General features: G+C 42.0%; 1 protein-coding gene across 2 annotated transcripts in view; it reads left to right on the top strand.

The window, feature by feature from the left end:
• The first annotated feature begins 484 nt into the window (after nt 1-484).
• UBL3 (ubiquitin like 3) overlaps nt 485-19640 on the top strand; it is a 50556-nt gene continuing 31400 nt past the window's right edge. Inside the window, exons 1-2 of one of the 2 annotated variants that reach the window (XM_081860866.1) lie at nt 485-498; nt 11409-12543. In XM_081860866.1, coding sequence (XP_081716992.1) covers nt 12517-12543 — 27 coding nt within the window. In that variant the 5' untranslated portion in view covers nt 485-498; nt 11409-12516. Of the gene's footprint in view, nt 499-11408; nt 12544-19640 lie in introns of those variants that run through there. The other variant, XM_081860867.1, reaches the window with a different exon arrangement.

Raw genomic sequence — 19640 nt, 5'->3', positions numbered from 1 at the left:
AACCCTGGAAGGCTCCCTGCGCAGACTCCGCAATTATCTCCCGGAGTCGCGGCATTTTGCTCAGAAGGCAGGTAGAAGTTGCTTGTGCGATGGTGGTCCTTTTGTGAAATGTGACAGCTAACTCCCTAATTAATCTTGGAAATGTCAGAGCCAGCTGGAAGTAATCAGGCCTGACAGTTCAAGGGCTAATTAACTCCAACCCTACATCTCTTGCATAGCTTCATCCGCACTTCTGAGGCCATGCATTATTCCCCCCCCCCTTTTGCTACATGACTCCGCTAGTGTTTCAAGTTCACACGCAGACACAGATACACCGTGTCTGTTTGTATGGAAAGAGTGACAATGTTTATAGGAAGTGCTGTCGGGTTGAGTCATGGCGTGTTGCTGGTGGCAGTCATAAGAATTCCCTCGGCAGAGCCTGACTTGAAGGGAAAACAAAATAAGTTATGGTAAGCTCGGAGCGGGTCCAGAGGGAGCAGCTCGGAGCAGGCGGCTGTTGTTGATTATCTGATGGAGGCAGTTTGTTCTAGGCATCAATAGGTAGAAAGCGTCATAGCCATATGAACGGCCTCTAAGTCTCCAACTTAGGCCATTCAGCATGAATTAGCATCAGTACATCTCATATAAGAGAGGTCCACCAGTAGACTTGGGGTGGAGCTTCACACAGGTTTTTGCTCATTTACAGAAAGCAACTTCTGACTTAGCAGCTCAAAGCTTTTCAGGTTTCGCTTTTGAAAACCGAGTCAAGAGGGATGCTTTTCAAAGGGACTGTCAGGACAGCCTGCCCAAACTCCCACCTGTCAGCCCATCTGTAGTTTTGCATGCGCCTACAGGGCTCCTTGTGACAACCACACTCGGTAGAGCATAAGGCTCTTAATCTCAGGGTCGTTGGTTTGAGCCCCACTTGGGCAAAAGATTCCCACGTTGCAGGTGACCCTTGGGGTCCCTTTCAACTCTACAATTCTACAATGCTATGATTCTAAGTGCCTTTGCTCTGTCATATTTTTAGGTCCCACCCTATTTTTCCGGCTGTGAGCTGTTTTAAACTGTGTCCAATGTTGCATTTTTAATTGTTGTAACCTGCCCTGGGAACTGAGGGAGAAGGGAAGGTAATTCATCACATAAATAAATAAAATAATTTTGATGGTGGCATCCAAACCTTAAATCTTCATGTTAAGGTAATAATGTTAAACACCGGCATGTTCAGTGTGTTTACATCTTTGCTGTCATAATTTTAACACATTTAATGAGCAGTATTAATATTTGACAATGAGGGGGACGGGAAGAAAGGAGAATTAATTGGAATAATAGAGATAGACATAGATTGCAAAACAAAATCATGTTAGAAGTTTCTTTAAAGACTCTCCCCCTCCCCCAGCAAATGGATAGTTTCAGTTCTTTTTAGATTTGACAGCTTTAGGTAACAGCCACAAAATAATAGAGTTTTTAGAAACCAGGAGTCCTGTTTTTATGCAAGGTTACTTTGACACAGAACTGGCTACACAAATAGTTTGGATAATAATTGGGAGTCAGGGATAATGGAAGATTCATTGCTTATGAGTATGGCACATGTACACTGGGAGAGGTACAGTGAATGATGTCACCAGTTCCCTTGGTGATCCTTTGTATTTTCCATTTCTTTTCACTTGCTGCTTTCCTTGACCTGACAATTCACACTTCGTTAATGAATGTTACTTACCTTGCACAGTCCCCTTAGCTATTTTGTGATTACAGAACCAAAATCTATTTACAGGAGCATCACAAATAATGCCTCTGGGTTTTCATTTGAACCAAGAACTCTCATGGATGGGCTAGCTCTGCAAAGACAAGATTCGCCTAATTAATGTTGCAGGAGGGGCTGTGCATTCATAGCAAAACACACCACTGTCAAATGGTCTGCAACATCAGGCAGGTTGTTTAATATATCAGGCACAAATGTAAAAACATACTTGAGAAATGTTCGTATTTCGGTTGTTAAAGTGATACTGAAATTCTTATCTGGGCTCAGATGTAATCAGGAGTGCTTTCTTTTTTAAGCCCTAAGGAGAAAAAGAAGTAATCCAAGGGTTTGTCTGTATTACTGGCCTTCCGCCTGTGCATTAATGACCACTAATTTAATGAGCTTTTTCTTTACATCTGGCATTTGCATGACACACTGCTGGAAATGGATGGAGGCTTTCAGCTGCAATGCTAGAAGCTACTCTGGGTTGAGGAGAGGTTGTTGCCAACATTTCATTCTTTGCTGTCAGGAAGACGTCATTTCAGTATTGTGCAAGTGACAGCTGACCAATTTTATCCTGATATATTTTGAGGGCTGGGGAGACTTGACCTGGAAGCAAAGATGGCTCATTTTGATAGTTGAGGATGAAGATTCAAATGGCACCTTCCAATTGATGGCAATTAAAAAACACAATAAACCAGGTAATTTAGTACCTTGGTGGTGAGACCCCTGAACCTTTTTATTCCTTTCCCCCCACTCCTTATTAAACAAAAAATTATATCCCACCTTTCTGGGGCCAACAGGCTCTGTGAGGCAGCTATTCACCAATAATAAAGACCATCGTTAAAATATATTGGGGGGGGGGGGGAGTGAGTCAACCAAAACTAGATTTGCATATGATCTTGCAGGTCCAGTTTGGAGGTGGAAAACCTGTAGAAAGGGAAAGATTAAGATGCTCCCCAGCTTACACATTGGTCTCCAATTGAAAATCTCCACTTGGGTGGGTCTTTTAAGTAGAAAATAAAAATGGGGGGGGGCATATGATAAAGATATCACATAGTTTGAGCCTAAGGGACCAGCCAATCTATAAGGAAGTGGTTTGTCCCTGCTTATTAGTTTTAAAAGAAAAAAGAAAGAAAAAGAATCACAGTTTCCTTATTAGGACTATTCTAAGATGACTATTTTCATACACCATTAATTTCCTTTCTTTCCTGGAAGGTTGCAGATTTTGCACATCCTGCGTGAAGTGAGGTAAGAAAAACAGTGCTATATGTGTCTTTTTGTTGTTACTGATGAAAACTACTGATTACTCAGCCCAGAGAAGCGTTTACTAGACAGTAGTAGTTCATTTTTTGCTGGGAAGGATTCAAAAGTCATGGAAACACACCTTTGGAAGAACAGGGCCACTTTGCATAAGCATTCATAGAAACCAGCTCTAGCTTGATGTCTGGTCCCCCAAAGCCTTTTTGCCGTTAAAACAGAGCGAAGAAAAGAGATGATTTGTAAGCTTTATTTTCTAATTGTTCTGCCAAAGATTCGGCAGGTTTCAAGTCCTTGACTGTGCTAGGAGCCTCCACAGCTTCTCTGAACAATAAAGGGCAGCATACCGATTGTGGCCCAGAAACAGCAAACTTTGATCTGTAAAACCTGAGCGGATTTTTTTAAACATTCAATATCAATTAAAAATATTCATAAGTAGTAGTTGAATCTTCATTTGTTATGCGTTGAGCATGGAGTCTGGGAATTGGTGAGAGGAATTATCAGAGAGATTAGCATCTCATATTAGGAGCAACATAAACATCAAACGTTTAATAATGAAACAGTCTGAAATATAACTGCACAAGCAATTAGCAATTAATTGCATACGTAATTAGCTCTTTAAAAAAAAGAAGCGTACCTATTGCCAGAAAACAAATAAAAGGGTTTCTACTTTGCCTGTTTTTCTTTGAAAGAAGAGGTGACCACACTACAGTTTCTCGGCATTTGGATGGGCAAATAAAACATTTCCTGATGCCTAAAATGAGTAGAATGGCTATTTATGCATCAGCCAAAAAAGAAAAAAAGAAAAAGGGAAATCCGTCCCCAGAGGAGGACAAAGAAGGAAACAGATTAGAATAAAATTTATGTATGATAATTTACATGTGCAGATGCAAACTTAGAAAAATTACTATAAAGAGAAATACATTGGCTCTATGTTAGTCCAACTCAGAGCAGATCTACTGAAATTAATGGACATGATGGGTAACTGGATACATTAATTTCAGTGGTTCTAATTTCACTGGATACAACCCAATACATCTCACCATAGGGTGGAGGTCTGAGACCCAAGTCACGTGCTCCTATTCAGTCTGCAGTCCATATGCCATCTGTTGATGGACAACCTCAAGGCCTCTCCTGCTTTCCTCTCTTAAAGTTCTTTAAACTGGTTGAAGACCAAACCACCCTTCCAACAGAGAGATCTGAATGCTTAGAAATAATGTGTGCACATTATGAAGCTAGCTGGAGTTCAGCTGCTTAATATGAGCTGTGAGAGCATTAATCTTCTGGGGAGGAGGAGGAAGTTCAAGCAGTTAAAGCAGAGCTTGTTCAAATGGTCCCTTAAAATCCCAGATGAAGAGGTAAACATCTGCTAATGGGTTTTTAAAAGAAGGGTAAGTCATTAATAATACTTGGAGACTGCCACCAATAAAAATCCTAGCAGAACAAAAAAGGTTGGTGCCTATAAATTATTATTCTTGTTTTGTTATCATCATCACACATTAAGAACGATGTTGTCAGACTCAACACAGCTTTAAGGAGAGTCAATAATACAATACCTGCTGCGAAAGAGCTATTTTGAAACAGATGCACAGACCATTCTAATGGAGGCAACAAAGTTTTCCCCACTCAGGCCAAACTCCAAGTGACTTACCATTAGGGAGAGGAGGGAAAAATTCAGTTCAGTTTTCATCGAATGGCAAACCTACCTATTTCACACTTCGAGAAACAATACAAGAATGAAACACAGTAATACTTATCATTATTTAATAAATCCAGATCTGTAGACCTGCTGTTTACGTATGGCATTTCCACAAGAGACCATTTGTTTGTTTGCTTTGCCCTGGGCATTGAATTTTAAGTGAAACATTGGTTTGTTTTTTCATTATGACAGATTGGGCAACAGAACAGTCTATGAAGTTGCTTTGCTGCTGAAATCAAGAGAGTGGAAAAGAGGTCTAATAATGACAATTTGTTGATGTATTTTACCAGTTCAGTTTCAGGCTATATTCAGACACAAATCTTTTTCCATTCGTTTTCCAGGTTTTCTTGTCAGGGGGATTCAGCAATACATCCATGCCACACAGACAGAGCAAAGAAATGGAGTCAGTTGGGGTGTTAAAAGAAGATAGCAAAAGGTTATTTATTTATTTATTTATTTATTATTGGCAAGGAGGGGGAGAAGGGGGAAGAGGGATTTTTCAGCCTTAAGTGCCAAAAAAAAAAAAAATTAAAAAAAAATTGATCACCCTTGGGAGCTATGCATTTTGCTGTGTGATATTTGTGGGTGCTAGTTGCTGTTCTGCCTCAAGCCAGAAAAAATGCCCAGTGTCCTATTTCCCTCTCTTTTCAATCAGGATGTTATCCAGATTTAGGTAGGTAGCCGTGTTGGTATATATATATATAGTCCAGTAGCACCTTAGAGACCAACTAAGTTTGTTATTGGTATGAGCAAGGCACCACGGTTTGGCAGTGGGAAGCAGTGGAAAACACACCATTTGTTGCTTTGCCTCAGGTAGCAAAACGTCACAGGCCCAGCGGCATTAGCAGGACAGCATCTGTGTGCATCCCACACTGCCCTCAGAGTGGCTTAGATCCCCCTTCTCTACCTTCCCCTTGCTTTGTGCTACTTACTGGTGGGTGGCAGAGCAGTTTCGGTTTGTGCTGAGAAGGGTGCAGGGTAGAGGGAGTCCTTGGATTCCCCCCCCCCCATGCATGCAATGCATCTTTGGTGCCTGGGTCCCCAGCCATGACAGATGTAGTACCCATTTGCAGGAATGCCCGGTGTCTCCATAGCCCTCTCCCATATCCAGTCTACTAGGGCAGGAGTCACCAACATGGTTCCAGGGGCCCATAGGTGCCCACAGAGGACTTCGCTGACTCCTGCAGGGTCCCCTCCTCCTGAAACTAAGCCTGAAAGAAGCATTTTGTTGTGGCCAATTGAATATTCTGTGGTGCATGTGTGGCATCCTTGAGATTTTATCAAATTTTGCACCTGTACCTACAGGTCTCCTGTGCAAGGGGCTAGGCACTTGATGCTTGATCACTTGATGCTTCTTCCAGTAGGTAGCAGCAGGAAAGGTCTGTTTTTGTGTCGGTTAGGGTGCTTGGACTTTCGCACCCCCATTCATGTCAGATGCAAATAGTTGCAATTTACTATTTGCAGCATTTCCCTTGTCGGGATTTTTTGTTTGTGTGCCTTTTTGCGAGATAGCTGCAAGGGTAGCGCAGAGTGGCTAACAAATAGGTTGTCAAACAGAGGAACCATACAAACACAGCAAAGTTAGCAAAACACAGGATTTGCGTTATCGCTGAAGAAAACATGTGCAGACTAATAATCAAAGGGAATCCAACCCAGGCATTTGGCACAGGAAAATATTTATGCTGGTTTGTGTGGGAGGATCCTCTGCGACATTCAGATATACTATCAGCGAGAAAAGAATGCCGACATAGGCAGGTGTGCACAGAATTGATCTTTTGTTTAATTTTGAATCAACACGGCTCATAATTAAGCTTCACGAATAAATTTTAGAGATGGGCTACTGCTAGTAAGAGCTATTAGAAATCCCAGCCAGCTCAAATATTGTTATTAAGAAACAGACAAGTAGATATTGCAGCAGCCTCTATTAACTGCTTGTTGACTTCGAGGCAATCAGATGACGTTTCCCTCTTTCTTTTTTTAACGCTTCCTGTGGGGCTTAGGGATGTGTTTATATACACATAAAACTACTACACCCATAAGCACAAACCAGAATGAAAATCTGATTTATGGGATTTTCCTACTGCATCAATGCCGGTATCTTCAAGAGGAAAAAAATCTACCAGAATAATCAGAGCATGGTAGTTATGATTGTTTAGTTATAGATTCTTCCATCAAACAAATGTATGTTTGTTGTGCTCTCCACATCCCATGCTAATCTTCCCCTTTGCTGGATTTCTTGCCCTTTAACAAAGCAAAATGAAAAGAAAGCAGGGTGTTCAGGAAAGCAAAAGGGTTTATTCAGTGTTTCTTATAGTAACACCATTCATCTTGGGAAAGTCTTTGTTGATTGTGTCAACCATCTATAGTAATAAATGTACAGGAATGAAAATGGTGGTGTTCCCATATCCCAGAGAACACTAAACTATTGTCCGGTTAACATGGAGGCCACGGCCTAATAGTTGCAAGGAGTTTTTCTGGACAATGAAAAATGGTGTCCATGCGTCATATGACCTCTTCGACCAGTTAAACAGCAGAATTTGTAAATGACTTTCATTCAGCCAGGGTTGTAGGAAGGGTATGAAGGAATATGGAAATCGTAGCTCCAGTTCCAATATAATATATGTGTGATTCAATTTTTAGTGTGTGTCACTTTCTATCTTGCAAAGGATAAGGTAAGTTTACAGTGGACACTCCTCCAAAAGAACACTGTCCAAGCCTGAGCAGAAAAAGCTATGCTGGACTTTCAACCGCTGTTGAGGGGAAGAAAACTGTGTCTGCAAAACTTTAATTGAAGCAGAGGTGCCAACCTAGCAGAAGATTGGGAGGGGGGGTGATGGCACACACATTACATGTGTGTGACACGGGGATGCCGGGAAGTGCCAGGGAGTGGAGCCAAATATGGCGGCAGTATGGCTTCAGTGGCTGACGGCTCCTCCTCTCTGGTACTCAGTCTCCACCTCCTCCTCTTTCTGCCGCCACCAGCCCAGGGCTGCTTCCCCACTCCTTCCTCTCTGTGGTAAGAAGAGGAGGAGGAATCGTCAGCCACTGAAGCTGTGCCATGTTCAGCTTCACGCTCAGCCTCCTCTGCCCCAATTGTTCTCAATGTGGGGCGACTGCCCCTCAAATATTTTATTGGGATCTGGGCCCCTTAGAGTTGGTGCCTATGAACTGAGGTCAATAATAATGGTTTCAATAGGACTACTCTAATGCACGTTGGTTAAAAAACTACATTGTGTGGTAAAAAGTCAGATGGGCAGATCATATAGCGCTGTTTTGCAAGTGCAGCTTTGGCAGGGCTAATGCTAGGATAGCGCAGCCAAGATCCTATGCTATCTGGGCAGCAGAGTAAACAGTACCTGTTAAAACAAAAGCTAATGCAGCAATAATAGGAAGTGTTCACGCAGTGTCACTGGAAACTCTGCAGCCTGTTGCTAAGGCCCCCAGATAACTCAGTTGGTAGAGCATGAGACTCTTAATCTCAAGGTCATGGGTTCAAGCCCCATGTTGAGTGAAAGATTCCTAAATTGCAGGAGGCTGAACTACAAGATCCTCATGGTCCCTTCCAATTCTACAGTCCTATGGTTCTATATGATAGAGTTACACATGCATGGACAGCACCAACCAGCCTCCAAAGGTGGCCAAACAAACAACCACTGAGTAGAGAAGAGACTACAGCTCTTTCCACAGTACTAGCTGACACCGTGCTGTAACGAAAAGCCAGCAGGGAGAACCCACGGCATCCCAGGAGAAGGTTCTGAGTCCTGCTATGGGAACGGTGCCTTTGTGCGGAGACGCTGTTTCTATAATGCTGCACACACCACACTCCTGCGTTGCTGTCTCTCTGGCAGTGGTGCAATTGGGTTATTTGTGACTCTGGATTTAATGGAGCTTCCTCTTTAGACAGCAGTTCACTTGCTTCAAAATGTGATCAGCCAGCCCTGTGCTGAATTTGGAAGTCCTCCAGCTCGGCTGAGCAGGGCCCTGGACCTCTGCCCTGATGTCCTGTCCTGACAGCGCCACTGCCCTCTGAGGAGGACCAATACTTGCAGAGGCAGAGAGGCACATGCCTGAGGGACGGATGGAAAAGATAACAGCAAGCACACAGCAGGTAACCGTGCACAAGGCTTTGTAGCTAATGGGGGTCAATGCAACTAGGAACAGGAGGCGTAGATTCAAGTCTCATTTGAGCAGATTTTAATCCTGTTGCCTCAAGGCTTGAAGAGAGCAATAATTGAGGGTCCTGTGTGGAGCTGTAGCTCAGTCGCAAAACCCATAGATCAGAAAGAGGGCTTTTGGAATAGAAATAGGAGCTCAGAGGATTAGAATGATTAGAATAGTGTGTTTGGCACCATCATTATACAGCTTTTGGCGAATGCTGAAGATACATCTCTTTACTGTGACTTGAGGTGTATATTTTTAGGATCCACCTTAATTTTGCAATTTTAAGTCGCTTTAAACTTTTTTTGTAATATTGTGCAATATTGTATTTTAATGTTAAAGTTGTGTTTTAAATGTTGTAGCTTGCCCTCACAGGCCAGTTGTCTAATTGAGACCAATCTAGTGTAACCCCAGGAATATGGTTTTCCTACTCAGTCCTGGCTCCAGGATTTTGGAGCCCTTGGACAGATCACCCACAGTGGGGACATCCAACCTCTAAGATTTCTCTTAGGCTACATATGACCCTTTCAGATACTTTGTTGAAATGTGAAAATGGGAGCGCTGTTAGGACAGTGGGCCCTCTGCTGGTCTTGGGTTTGCCATGCCCAACCTTGTCACTGACTGAAGCTTGTTGTCCTGTAAGCAAAGGTAAACAATTATTTTAAAGAAGTTTTTTTAAAGGGGGAGGAAAGGGGCAAGAGAGCTATGGTCTGGCTCTGAGCCATCCCTTCACAACACCCAAGGGAAGTCGCTGTCATTCAAGCCTTACCCCACACCCTGCACTATGAGGAGAATAAAGCTCATCTACCTCACAGGCTTAATGCCCGAGAAGGACTTTGAACACACAAAAGCACAATACAAAATTGCAAATCAGGCATGGGGAGCCTGTGTCCCTTCAGATGGGCTACAAGTCTGGGCTTGTTCACAGCAGCAGTTACTGTGTGTTTAATGCTCTTTGTCCCTGAAGTTTTTAACCATTGACCACACGACAGTCTCCACCACCAGCCCCTATCTCACTTCTTTTCAGATCTTCCCTATCCAGGGATAATCCAGATATCGAAAAATACACCCAAAGCCAATCTGCTTTTCCCTTGTCATCAGTGTTTTTCCCAACCGGGGTGTGCCTGGTTAAGGAGAAATCCACATCCCCTACTACTGTACTTCCTCTGCTGCTCATTTGCTTTTCAGTACCTATCACACTTAACATCCTTGACCATTCGCTATGCTGGCTGTGGCTGATCAAACTGGAGGCCACAAGATCTGGAAGGTCAAAGGTGCCCAATTCCTGTTGGAAATGGAAATGACTATTACTAGGTCAAGAAAGGACACTTTGTTCTCCATATACCTTAGTCTGGGTGTGGGATCCAGCTCATTATATATGGCTCTCTCATGGCTATGAATACTCAACTGAAGGCCCTTTCTTTTGTTGACAGTTTCCTCGTTCGGCCAGTTTTTTCTTTTTCTTTAAGTAGTCACAGCAAGCAAAGTCAAAACCTATGCGTGCAGGACCTTCAAATCTATTAAACGAGGCGATAGTACTAATTTTTGAATGACAAATATTTGCCCTACTTCCTGGATGATCTTGATTTTTAGATCCACACCCAAAAGTAGAACATACTATATTCAGGATGAAGAATGGTTGGCCTCGGACTTACCTGCACCTGAAACTTGAGCTGATTTTTATGACACAGGAAGAGATTGGATACCAATAGCGTTATGTCACTTACCAAAAATCGGGGTTCATATCAAAGATATCCTTGGCGCGCTTACAGCTATGTAATAATGTCCAGCAGCTTCAGGTGCCCTCCAAAAAGGCCATTTCTAAAAGCAAATACACGAAGATATGTCGGTGTGACGTTTCGTTCCTGCCACTGCTTTGTACTTTCAGTGCGTGTGATGATGACCTTTGCTCCATTTCTTCTCAGTTTGGTTTCCGCAGTCGTTGATCTCCCCTCCTTTATAAATAACAGCCCAAGAACCAGTTCCATCTAGAGTCCGGCGACACATTTATTTAAACCTGGCTTAAACTGAAGTACAGTATGGGGGGGGGGGGTCTGGCATACATATTGGGGGGGGGGAGGACCGCTTCGGGTGCGAGGAGAAAGGGAAAGCGCCAGGTCACGAGCCAGCCGTGCGAAACCCCCTCCTCCAGCAGCGCCACAGGCCCCCTTGCCTCTTCAGCAGCGGGTAGTTCCCCGTCCCCTTAGCAACAGTTGCTGGAGGCGGGGCTGTTATAACAACAAGCAGCTGCCAAAGCGAAAAAGCTCTGCGTCACACCGCCGCTTTTTGTGAGGGGAGGGTGGTGGTGGTGGAGGAGGAGGAGGAGGAGACCCTGGCTGCGCCTTTTCGAACTACAGCCCCCATGATGCCCTGCGCGCGGCGCCTGCGCGGAGCCGCGCTCTGACGCGGCTCCGCAAAAGAACAAGGGGCGGAGCCGGAGTGTGTCTGTGTGTGCGGAGAAGGGGGGGAGTGGGGGATGGGGGCGCTGCCAGGTCCGTCTTTCCCCTGCCGTGTCCCCTTTTCTCAGCTCGGCGCAGACGCCATGTTGGTTTGAAAGGAAGATGACAAGAGGCGGCTGCGGGAGCGGCGGCGGGCGGCGAAGGGTAGCCGAGAGCGGCTCTCTCTGAGGGGCGGGGAGGGGTGGAAAAGAGAAGCCGAACTGTTTCGCTCTTCGCCCCTCTTTTCCTCAGAAGCGCCGGCTTCCGAGGGAGGAAAGAGAAGGGCGAGCAGCCCCGCCGCGTCAGCTGAGGGGGGTTTCCGTTAACCGCCTGCTGCCGAGGGAGCCCCTGGAGGACGGCGAGGAAGAGGCGGCGAAGGGTCTGGAGAGAGAGAGGAGCGGCGGCGGCGGCGGCGGCGGCGGCGATGAGGAGAACAGAGACCTGAGGAAGGAGAGGCGGAGGGGGCGGCGAGCGCTGCTGCTGCTGCTGCTGCTGCTAGAAGAGGCGACTGCAGTTTAAATCCCCCCTTGAGCTGCCGCCGCCGCCGCTGCAGTTTGAGGGGGGAGAGTGTCGTTTCTTTTGACGCCCCCCTCCTTTCCCCCCACCTCCGCCCTCCTTCCCCGTTCGGGTGTTTTGTTCTGGTTGGTTTTTTGGTTTGTTTTTTTTGCAAAAAAAAAAAAAAGAATAAACGTCTAAAGGGAACCGAGAGGAAACACCCCCAACAACTTCGGCTCCAGGGAAAGAGGAAGGTCGCCTTACTTCTCTCTCTGCTCGGAGTGCCTGCCTGCCTGCCTGCCTGTCGCTCGTTTTAATGAGGAGGTGACTCGGGCGCAGAACTATCCTCTGAATCATCCTCGTCATTCATTATTGGTCTAGGCTGGAGAGGAAGAGCGAGAGGGGGAAGAGAGAAAAAGCCTGTACACAATTCATGCCCTTGTGTATTTCTTTCTGGTCTACCTGGCACCGCTGGTGTTGGTGTTTGTGCTGCTGACGACAAGGATCTGCTGCCATCTCTGGTTTCCCTGGTGTTTCCGATCGAGCCTTTCAACACCAGTTCCTCTTTGGATTTTGATCCCCTCGATCCACAGTTTCCTTGCCGTAGTTTAAGCGAAAATAAATCTCAGAACTTAACAGGCGCACACCAAAGATTGGTTAGCTGGAAGATCGTCTTGGCTGGCTGGCTTTTTTCTAAAAAAGAAATATTATTCTGTACTTTTTGAAACCATCAGGGTAATATCAAGATGTCTAGCAGTGTTCCATCTGATATGGTAAGTTCACGTTGACTTTGTTTTCAGAATTATAGTGGGGAACTGAGGTGCCCTTTTGGAACAAGATAGATGTGAGAGTGAGAACCATCTCTGTTGTACTAGAGTGAATTATCAGTTTCATTACTGTATTTGACTTTTTAAAATGTTTTAGATTCTAGCAAGGGGAAAAAATGGGATGCAACATGAAATGAAACTACTTTTTTATCAGTGGTTCTGCACTTAAAGCTAGTTTTAAATCCTGCCATTTTCTTTCAACTTCCCTTCATTCTTTTTTACTACTTGGCTGAAATGGGTTAATATTCTTTAACAGTTCCAGAAGGCCATCATTAGACATTGTATCTTGGGGACAAGAGTTCTCTACACTCCAGCACTTCTTATGCCAGGCCCTTTTTTGAATTGATATCAGACACCCTATTTCAGTAAAGTGTCATGCCAGTAACCTATCTGGACTGTTTTGAAATCGAGAGAAAGAGGAAAGAATATAGATTTGAGAAGGGACTGCCTACAATGTATACTAAGAACAAACAAGTCTGGATCTGTGAATTATTTTGAAATGGAGATAAAGTTAACTTGATTGTCCCTGTATGTACTGCATATATGTTTTTTCTTATGCATGAGTGAATTTTCTCATATGTCCTAAATATATATGTCATGCCATTTAAAGATAAACGGTTATGGTTTCTGAGCCCTAATGTGCCATTCATGCTCTGTATATGTGTCTAATTAAGCTTTCAGGGCCACAGTCTATGCTTGGCATTAACATGGTTGTTTTTGGCTCTGCATAACAGGAAAACAGTAATTTGTGACAAAGGCACTACTTTAATAACGTTTATCTGTAGCTTAATAAAGCATTTTGCTCCAAGTAACTTTGGCAAAATATTGGGGAGGGGAAATCACAAACAATATAAAGCATATTGTTGATTCTCATGTGCTAATCCTTTTATTTGATGCTTTTCTTTTGGGCTTGTAGCAGATTCTTAGCTCTGATTTATTTGCTTCTGATATCTGTTCAGCTTCAAAGCATTTTAAAAAATGTATTCCGTAATAAAACAACAATAAAATAATCACTAAAAGCTGTAGCTATGATCCAATCAAGAAAAAGAACCTTTTAGGCTGCAGTCTAGTACACACTTACCTGGGAGTAATTCTCATTGACATAAATGGGATTTGTTTGACCGTGGACATACACTGATAACATTGGGAAAGTTAAGCATAAGCTTAAATTTAACTTCCATTGAAATCAATGGAACTTATATGTACTTAATGTGGACTGAATGCCATATGGGTTTGCTGACACATCATCGTCAGTAAAATCTAGTTTTGGAACAAACATTAATTCTGTTTTGTTGACTTCAACTGTTTTGTTGACTTCTGCTGAAGGCTCTGAGCTTTCGGTATGGACTTTGTATCTTAATAAATAGGTTGGTGGTCAGTTTGGTCATTGGTATGAGAACAACAAATTGCCTTTTTTAATCTGTTGCACTTCCTGGTTCTCAAACTTAAAAATGCTTTCTGGTTTTTGAAGCAGTTTTTTGGGGGGTTTCGCAACTTTCGTAATTCTTCAGAGATGCACATGCAAGTATACTTATTTGGAAAGCCAGACTGTAAAATATAGGAAAATTGTTTAGAAAGCGCTTAGAAAGAACCTTTGAAATAGAATACTAATTCAAATATTACTCTCATTACACAAGCTCATATTGAAATTAGAAGTTCAAATGCCACAACTGGAAGTGATTGCTTCTAGGCTTTCTCTTTGAAGCTTGGAAATTTAGTAGTTTACATTTCCATAACTTCAGCCAATGAATGGTTGGAATGCAGGTGATAGTCTTTCCCTGTTAGTTGCAGTGGAAAGAAGTGTCATAACCAAGGTTACATCACATTCAGAGAGCTCCTGTCTTATAAAATCTCATTGCTTTTATCATTTGAGGAAATGTAAAGCAATTGTTAAAACAGTTTTTGAAACTTACATATTTTCAGGCTTGGGTAAGAGTACAGATATGTGAAATAAAACAGGGAAATTCTTATCATGTATACTAACAGGTCCCCCCCCCCATATAAAAGGAGGGAAAGCAACTTGAGATCATAAAGGTTATATGGATGACCCAATCAACACATGCACACACATACACATACATGACCATTACAGAACATAGGAAACTGCCTTACACTAAGTCAGACTTGGTCCATCTAGCTTAGTTTTGTCTACACTGATGGGCAGTAGATTTCAGGCAGGATTCCATCTCAGCTGTACCTGGAGATGCTGGGGATTGAACCTGTGACCTTCTGCACATAAAGCAGATGTTTTACCACAGTGCTTTTGTCGCTTCCCCATGATGTGATGTCAGAGGTTGTTGTAGGGCACCAAATAAGTTGATCTAATCAAATTGTGGTGGATGGTGCTTCACACTTCTACTACTCTATCCCCTCATTTAATATGTAATTGCAGTGATGGACTCTTAATAATTTTGCTTAAAAATAAGTGGGCATGGCTTTGGTATGCTGAAATCTTTGATCTTTCTTTTCAGTCATGTTTGACTTCCTCCTTCAACTGCAGTCATTTATTTAGCTAAATATTTCAAAACATTAGTCCTACAGTGATTAACGTAATCCTCTATCATTTACATTTTATTTACATATCGTGATTGCTGTAAACTAAATTCCAGACATACCTAAAATATGGTGTATTGTTGATGTAGCAAGAGGATGTTGATAAAAGATAGGAGCCTAACAAAACTTGAATTGATTCCATTTGAAGTTCCCTGAACTTCATTATTGTGTCTGCACATTTATACTGAAAGACAGTTACATTTTCTCAAAACAAAATAAAAAAATTCCTTCCAGTAGCACCTTAAAGACCAACTGAGTTAGTTCTAGGTATGAGCTTTCGTGTGCATGCACACTTCTTCAGATACGAAGCATGCACACGAAAGCTCATACCTAGAACTAACTCAGTTGGTCTTTAAGGTGCTACTGGAAGGAATTTTTTTATTTTGTTTTGACCATGGCAGACCAACACGGCTACCTATCTGTAACTGGAACATTTTCTCAATGGAGGCATGCTTCCAACCACTAAAAGGAAGCTGCCAGCACCTTTACCATGCAAATTATGGTTTTATCTGCAGTACTGTTGTGTCTAGAGAAGTGTTGGGTGTTAATTTATTGGTGTCAGAGATAGGCAATAGGAGGAAATCTTTATTTCAGTGGTCTTGATGAATTAACTATTAATTTGGAAGATTCTTAAAATGTGAGTGGGGTGCTATAAACATAGGTATCATCCGTAGCTACCTCCCCTTTTCCCAGTAATTAGTTTTGGTATATAATATTTTAAGCTGAGCGTCAGTAATCTGTAAGCCTCACTCACCTTCAGAGCGAAATGAACAGAACTTTGACCAGCTGCTAAGTTGATTTGGTAGCTGGATGTATGCTATGTAGTTCATATGTGGCAAGAAAATCCTTCATATCTAGGCTGTTATTTGTAAAGGTTTTGGGGCAGATTTAGGGATAGAATGCATGGTTTAAGATTGTTCATATTATCTATTAGTACTTAAAAGTGCTGCAATGTTGAAATTTAAAGATTTCATAGAAAACCACCTACAATACAAACGCTTGCATATGAAGATTGAAATTGCATCTTTGTCAATTTGTTATTGTACCCAGCACTAATTATTTTTGGCATAGTGTTGTTTTTTGGACTCATTGAAGAGGAAGCATTAAAAGATGAATTGAAATAATAAATGTAATGGTTTTATAGGAAGTGACTATATTATTTATCACTTATTTGAAAATGAAACCAAAGTCCATCTAATTCAGCATCCTGTTTTTCACTATGGCCTAACAAATGCTTCTGGGAAGCCAGCGCATGAAACCAGTATTCCTCCCCTGCTGTCGCTGAAGAGAAATTTGTACTTAATGGCATACTGCCCCATAACTTAGTTTCTGTTTAGACCTATCCTTCATGGGTTCTCAGCCACTTTTAAACCCTTCAAAGCTAGTGGCACAAATCTTGGTAGTGAATTCCATAGCTACAGTAATTTGTTGTTGTTGTTGTTTGAAGTGCTTCCATTTTTAGTATCTTTCCTTTTCCCCATCAATTTGATTTGGTGACCCTGAGATTGGGAGAATTCTCTGTAAATTTATAAACTCATGTCATCCATTGTATCTTTTTTGTTAAGCTAAAAAGCTTGAAGTGCTTGAGCTTTTTCTCATATGGAAGGTCCTCTGATTTTTTACTTGGCTAGTTACAAAACAGTGCTCAGTGCTATAACAATGATTTCCTCTCGGTCATAATTTTCTCTCATGTGATAAGAGAGGGATTTGTAATTTGCCACTACTTTGCTTGCTTAGCATTATATGTTATCAATTTTACTTTCTTACTCCCACTTCTTTTGCTCTTCTTCCCTAAAACTTTAAGCAAATTACTGTCAAACTATGATAAAGCTACTGGAATTGCTGGTCTGCTGTAGTTTGCAAAATAGCCTAAATATCAAAGCTATAGTTAATTTGGATAAACTAGATATGCTTATGTATGTGGTTAGCAATGCTTTTGAAATCCAGTGTGGTGTAATGGTTAATGTTTGGCTAGGGCAGGAGAGACCAGCTATTTCAGATCCATATTTCAGAAATTTACCAGGTGACCTCGAGTCAGTCACTGGTTATTAAATCATACTTTAAAAAACAAACAAATCCACAATTAATTTTCAAGTTGCTTCACAGATTGATGATCAAGCAAAGTTTGTCATATTTCTTACTGACTCCTCATAGCCCGACCAATATTCTGAACTCCTTTGTGGCACCCTGTGACTGGCATTTCCTCACTGTGTTATTATCTCCCTTACCACTGGCCAGCTGTAAGAGTGAGGAAATCTCAGAGTTCTTCACCAACTCTTTGCAACAGCCCAGCATTTCCACATTGCCTCCTGTTTCCCTATCAAAGGCTCTCAAAATTCATTGTCGCCAAGAGTTTCTTAACCTTTTCCTACCACTGTTCTGCTCAGCTGCTGTATCCATTATTGCCTTTTCACATCTCCCACCAGCCCCACCTCCTTAACTTTGCTCTGTCTTGGAACTGTAACTGTTTTAAGGAGCAGTAGCACATTTCTCAGCCACCCATTTCCCCATCCATACTTCACCCATTGAGCAAAACATCCCTACTTTATTAAACAGTTACAGTGCGCAGAAGTTGAAGGAAGAGCTATCTTGTGTAATTTATAATGTAATAAGAGGGGAGTTGTGGGTGGGGTTGTCAAGTGGATATGGTGTAATTCAGCAATGAGGGTGTCACTGGGTGATTTTAAATCAGTAGTGGTATCTGTGGGAAGTGGAGGCAATGAGAGCAAAGAGAGCCAGTCTAGACAAGGCTTGATTGAGTGAAACTCTGTAATTGGTCCCCTTCTGGCTGGGACGGAAGGAATATTCAAAGAAATGGCATATGTGTACTGTTCATTGGTTAAGCAGGCTACTTTAGATGGGCTTTGGTTTGGGGTAGAGTGGAGCTTGGATGAAGCTATCCAGATGAAGCTGGCCAAAATATAGAAATCTAGCCAATAGAGGCACTTTCATTACATTAAGTTATGTGTATGAGAAACTTTGCTCTTGAGTAACCCCTAAGTTATCTTTTATTGAGGGTTGTATATGAATTTTTCATTTTTAGATTTTCCTAGTAATCAAGGTGTCTTGGGTTATATAGGTATATCAGATTTGATTGTTTTAGTTAATTGGGAAGAACACAGACAAATTTTGGTAACAGAGTTTATTAGAGGTCTAGGTTTTGTTTTTATATCACAAAATACTGATGAATATTCATGCAAAACAAAGCTCTGCATTAAACTTTTTAAAACAGTCCCCTTCATTACCTATAATTAATACCAACGCAGATTTTCATAAAAACAAACATGTCCCTTATAAGTTCCTCAATTAGTGACAAACATTTAATTTTCCGACCTTGACCCTAGAGAAAATCACTTTATGTCAGTTTTCTGTATGTGAGTAAAATGAAGGAAGTTTCTGATAATATTTACCTGTGTGAGCAGCCATGGACCTTGGCTTCTAAAGACAAGGCTGGCTTTAGAAACAGCTTTGGTTTGCCATCTGAATTCAAATGAAGCTGGCAGATTAAGCTGCGAGTAGGCAGAGGCTAATATACCAGCTGGGTCCTAGAAGAGGCATGCCATTAAACCTCAAATATAGAGTATAAAAATTGATCAGTTCAAAATTCAAGAATTAAGTGTTTCACCGTCTGTGCTGCTGAATCATCTGTAAATGTGGAACCTTTCTGTAGCATTTTGTATAGCTAAGTAGTGAGAAATGATACTTTTATAAATTTGTGAAGGCTATTTTTTCATCATAGATTGTGATTTAGATTTGAATAGTTGGAATTAAATCTTGATACATTGAGTAGAAAAGTGTTTATTTCACAGTAGTTTCAAACAACTTTCCATTTTAGTTTACTTCTTTTTAGGGTTGGATACTTCTGCTCTTTTTGCACAAGCATAAGGCATTTCTACACATGCAAAAAATAACATTTTTTTGCTGATCTTGCTTAATGGCTACAGTCCTTCTGTAGCAATTTTGTTTCAGTGAGTTTCCCAACCTTAGAGTATAAATTTAGGTGCAAGGGACGCTGAAAAGACAAATTCGGTGAGCAGCATAGATGTTAGCATAGGAGCCAAATCCTAGGGGCCTTGGTCCCTTTGGCCCCCCAATAAAATATTTGAGGGGGCCTGGGCCCCCCAAAGTTTATGGGCATTGCCATTCAAATGGTGTGTGTGTGTGTCATGTCTTATGATTGATTATATGGGGCAGGCCTTACCTGCCCCCCATATGTCATTCAGGTTTGCACCCCTGAATCCTAGCATTCAAGCCTATTTTCTTACTGCATTCTGAACGGCCAAATTTTAATGTACTTGTGAATCTCTCCAATAGAAACATTGCTAACTTAAGGTAATACTTGCTGGTTTCATTTTTAAAGCCACCAGATAAACTCTAGCACTCAGCTGATTTCTTTTGTTTCAGTGGGTGATTCTATGTCAGTTCCATGTCCATTTCTGTGTTTTGGGCCCATCTCCACTTCCACTTGATGGCATCAGGCCCGATCTGAC

The sequence above is a fragment of the Podarcis erhardii genome, assembly GCF_964252035.2.
Source record: "Podarcis erhardii genome assembly, chromosome: 4".
Lineage (NCBI taxonomy): Eukaryota > Metazoa > Chordata > Lepidosauria > Squamata > Lacertidae > Podarcis > Podarcis erhardii.
The sequence above is the reverse complement of the archived record's forward strand: the minus strand, read 5'-3'. Positions and strand labels throughout refer to the sequence as shown.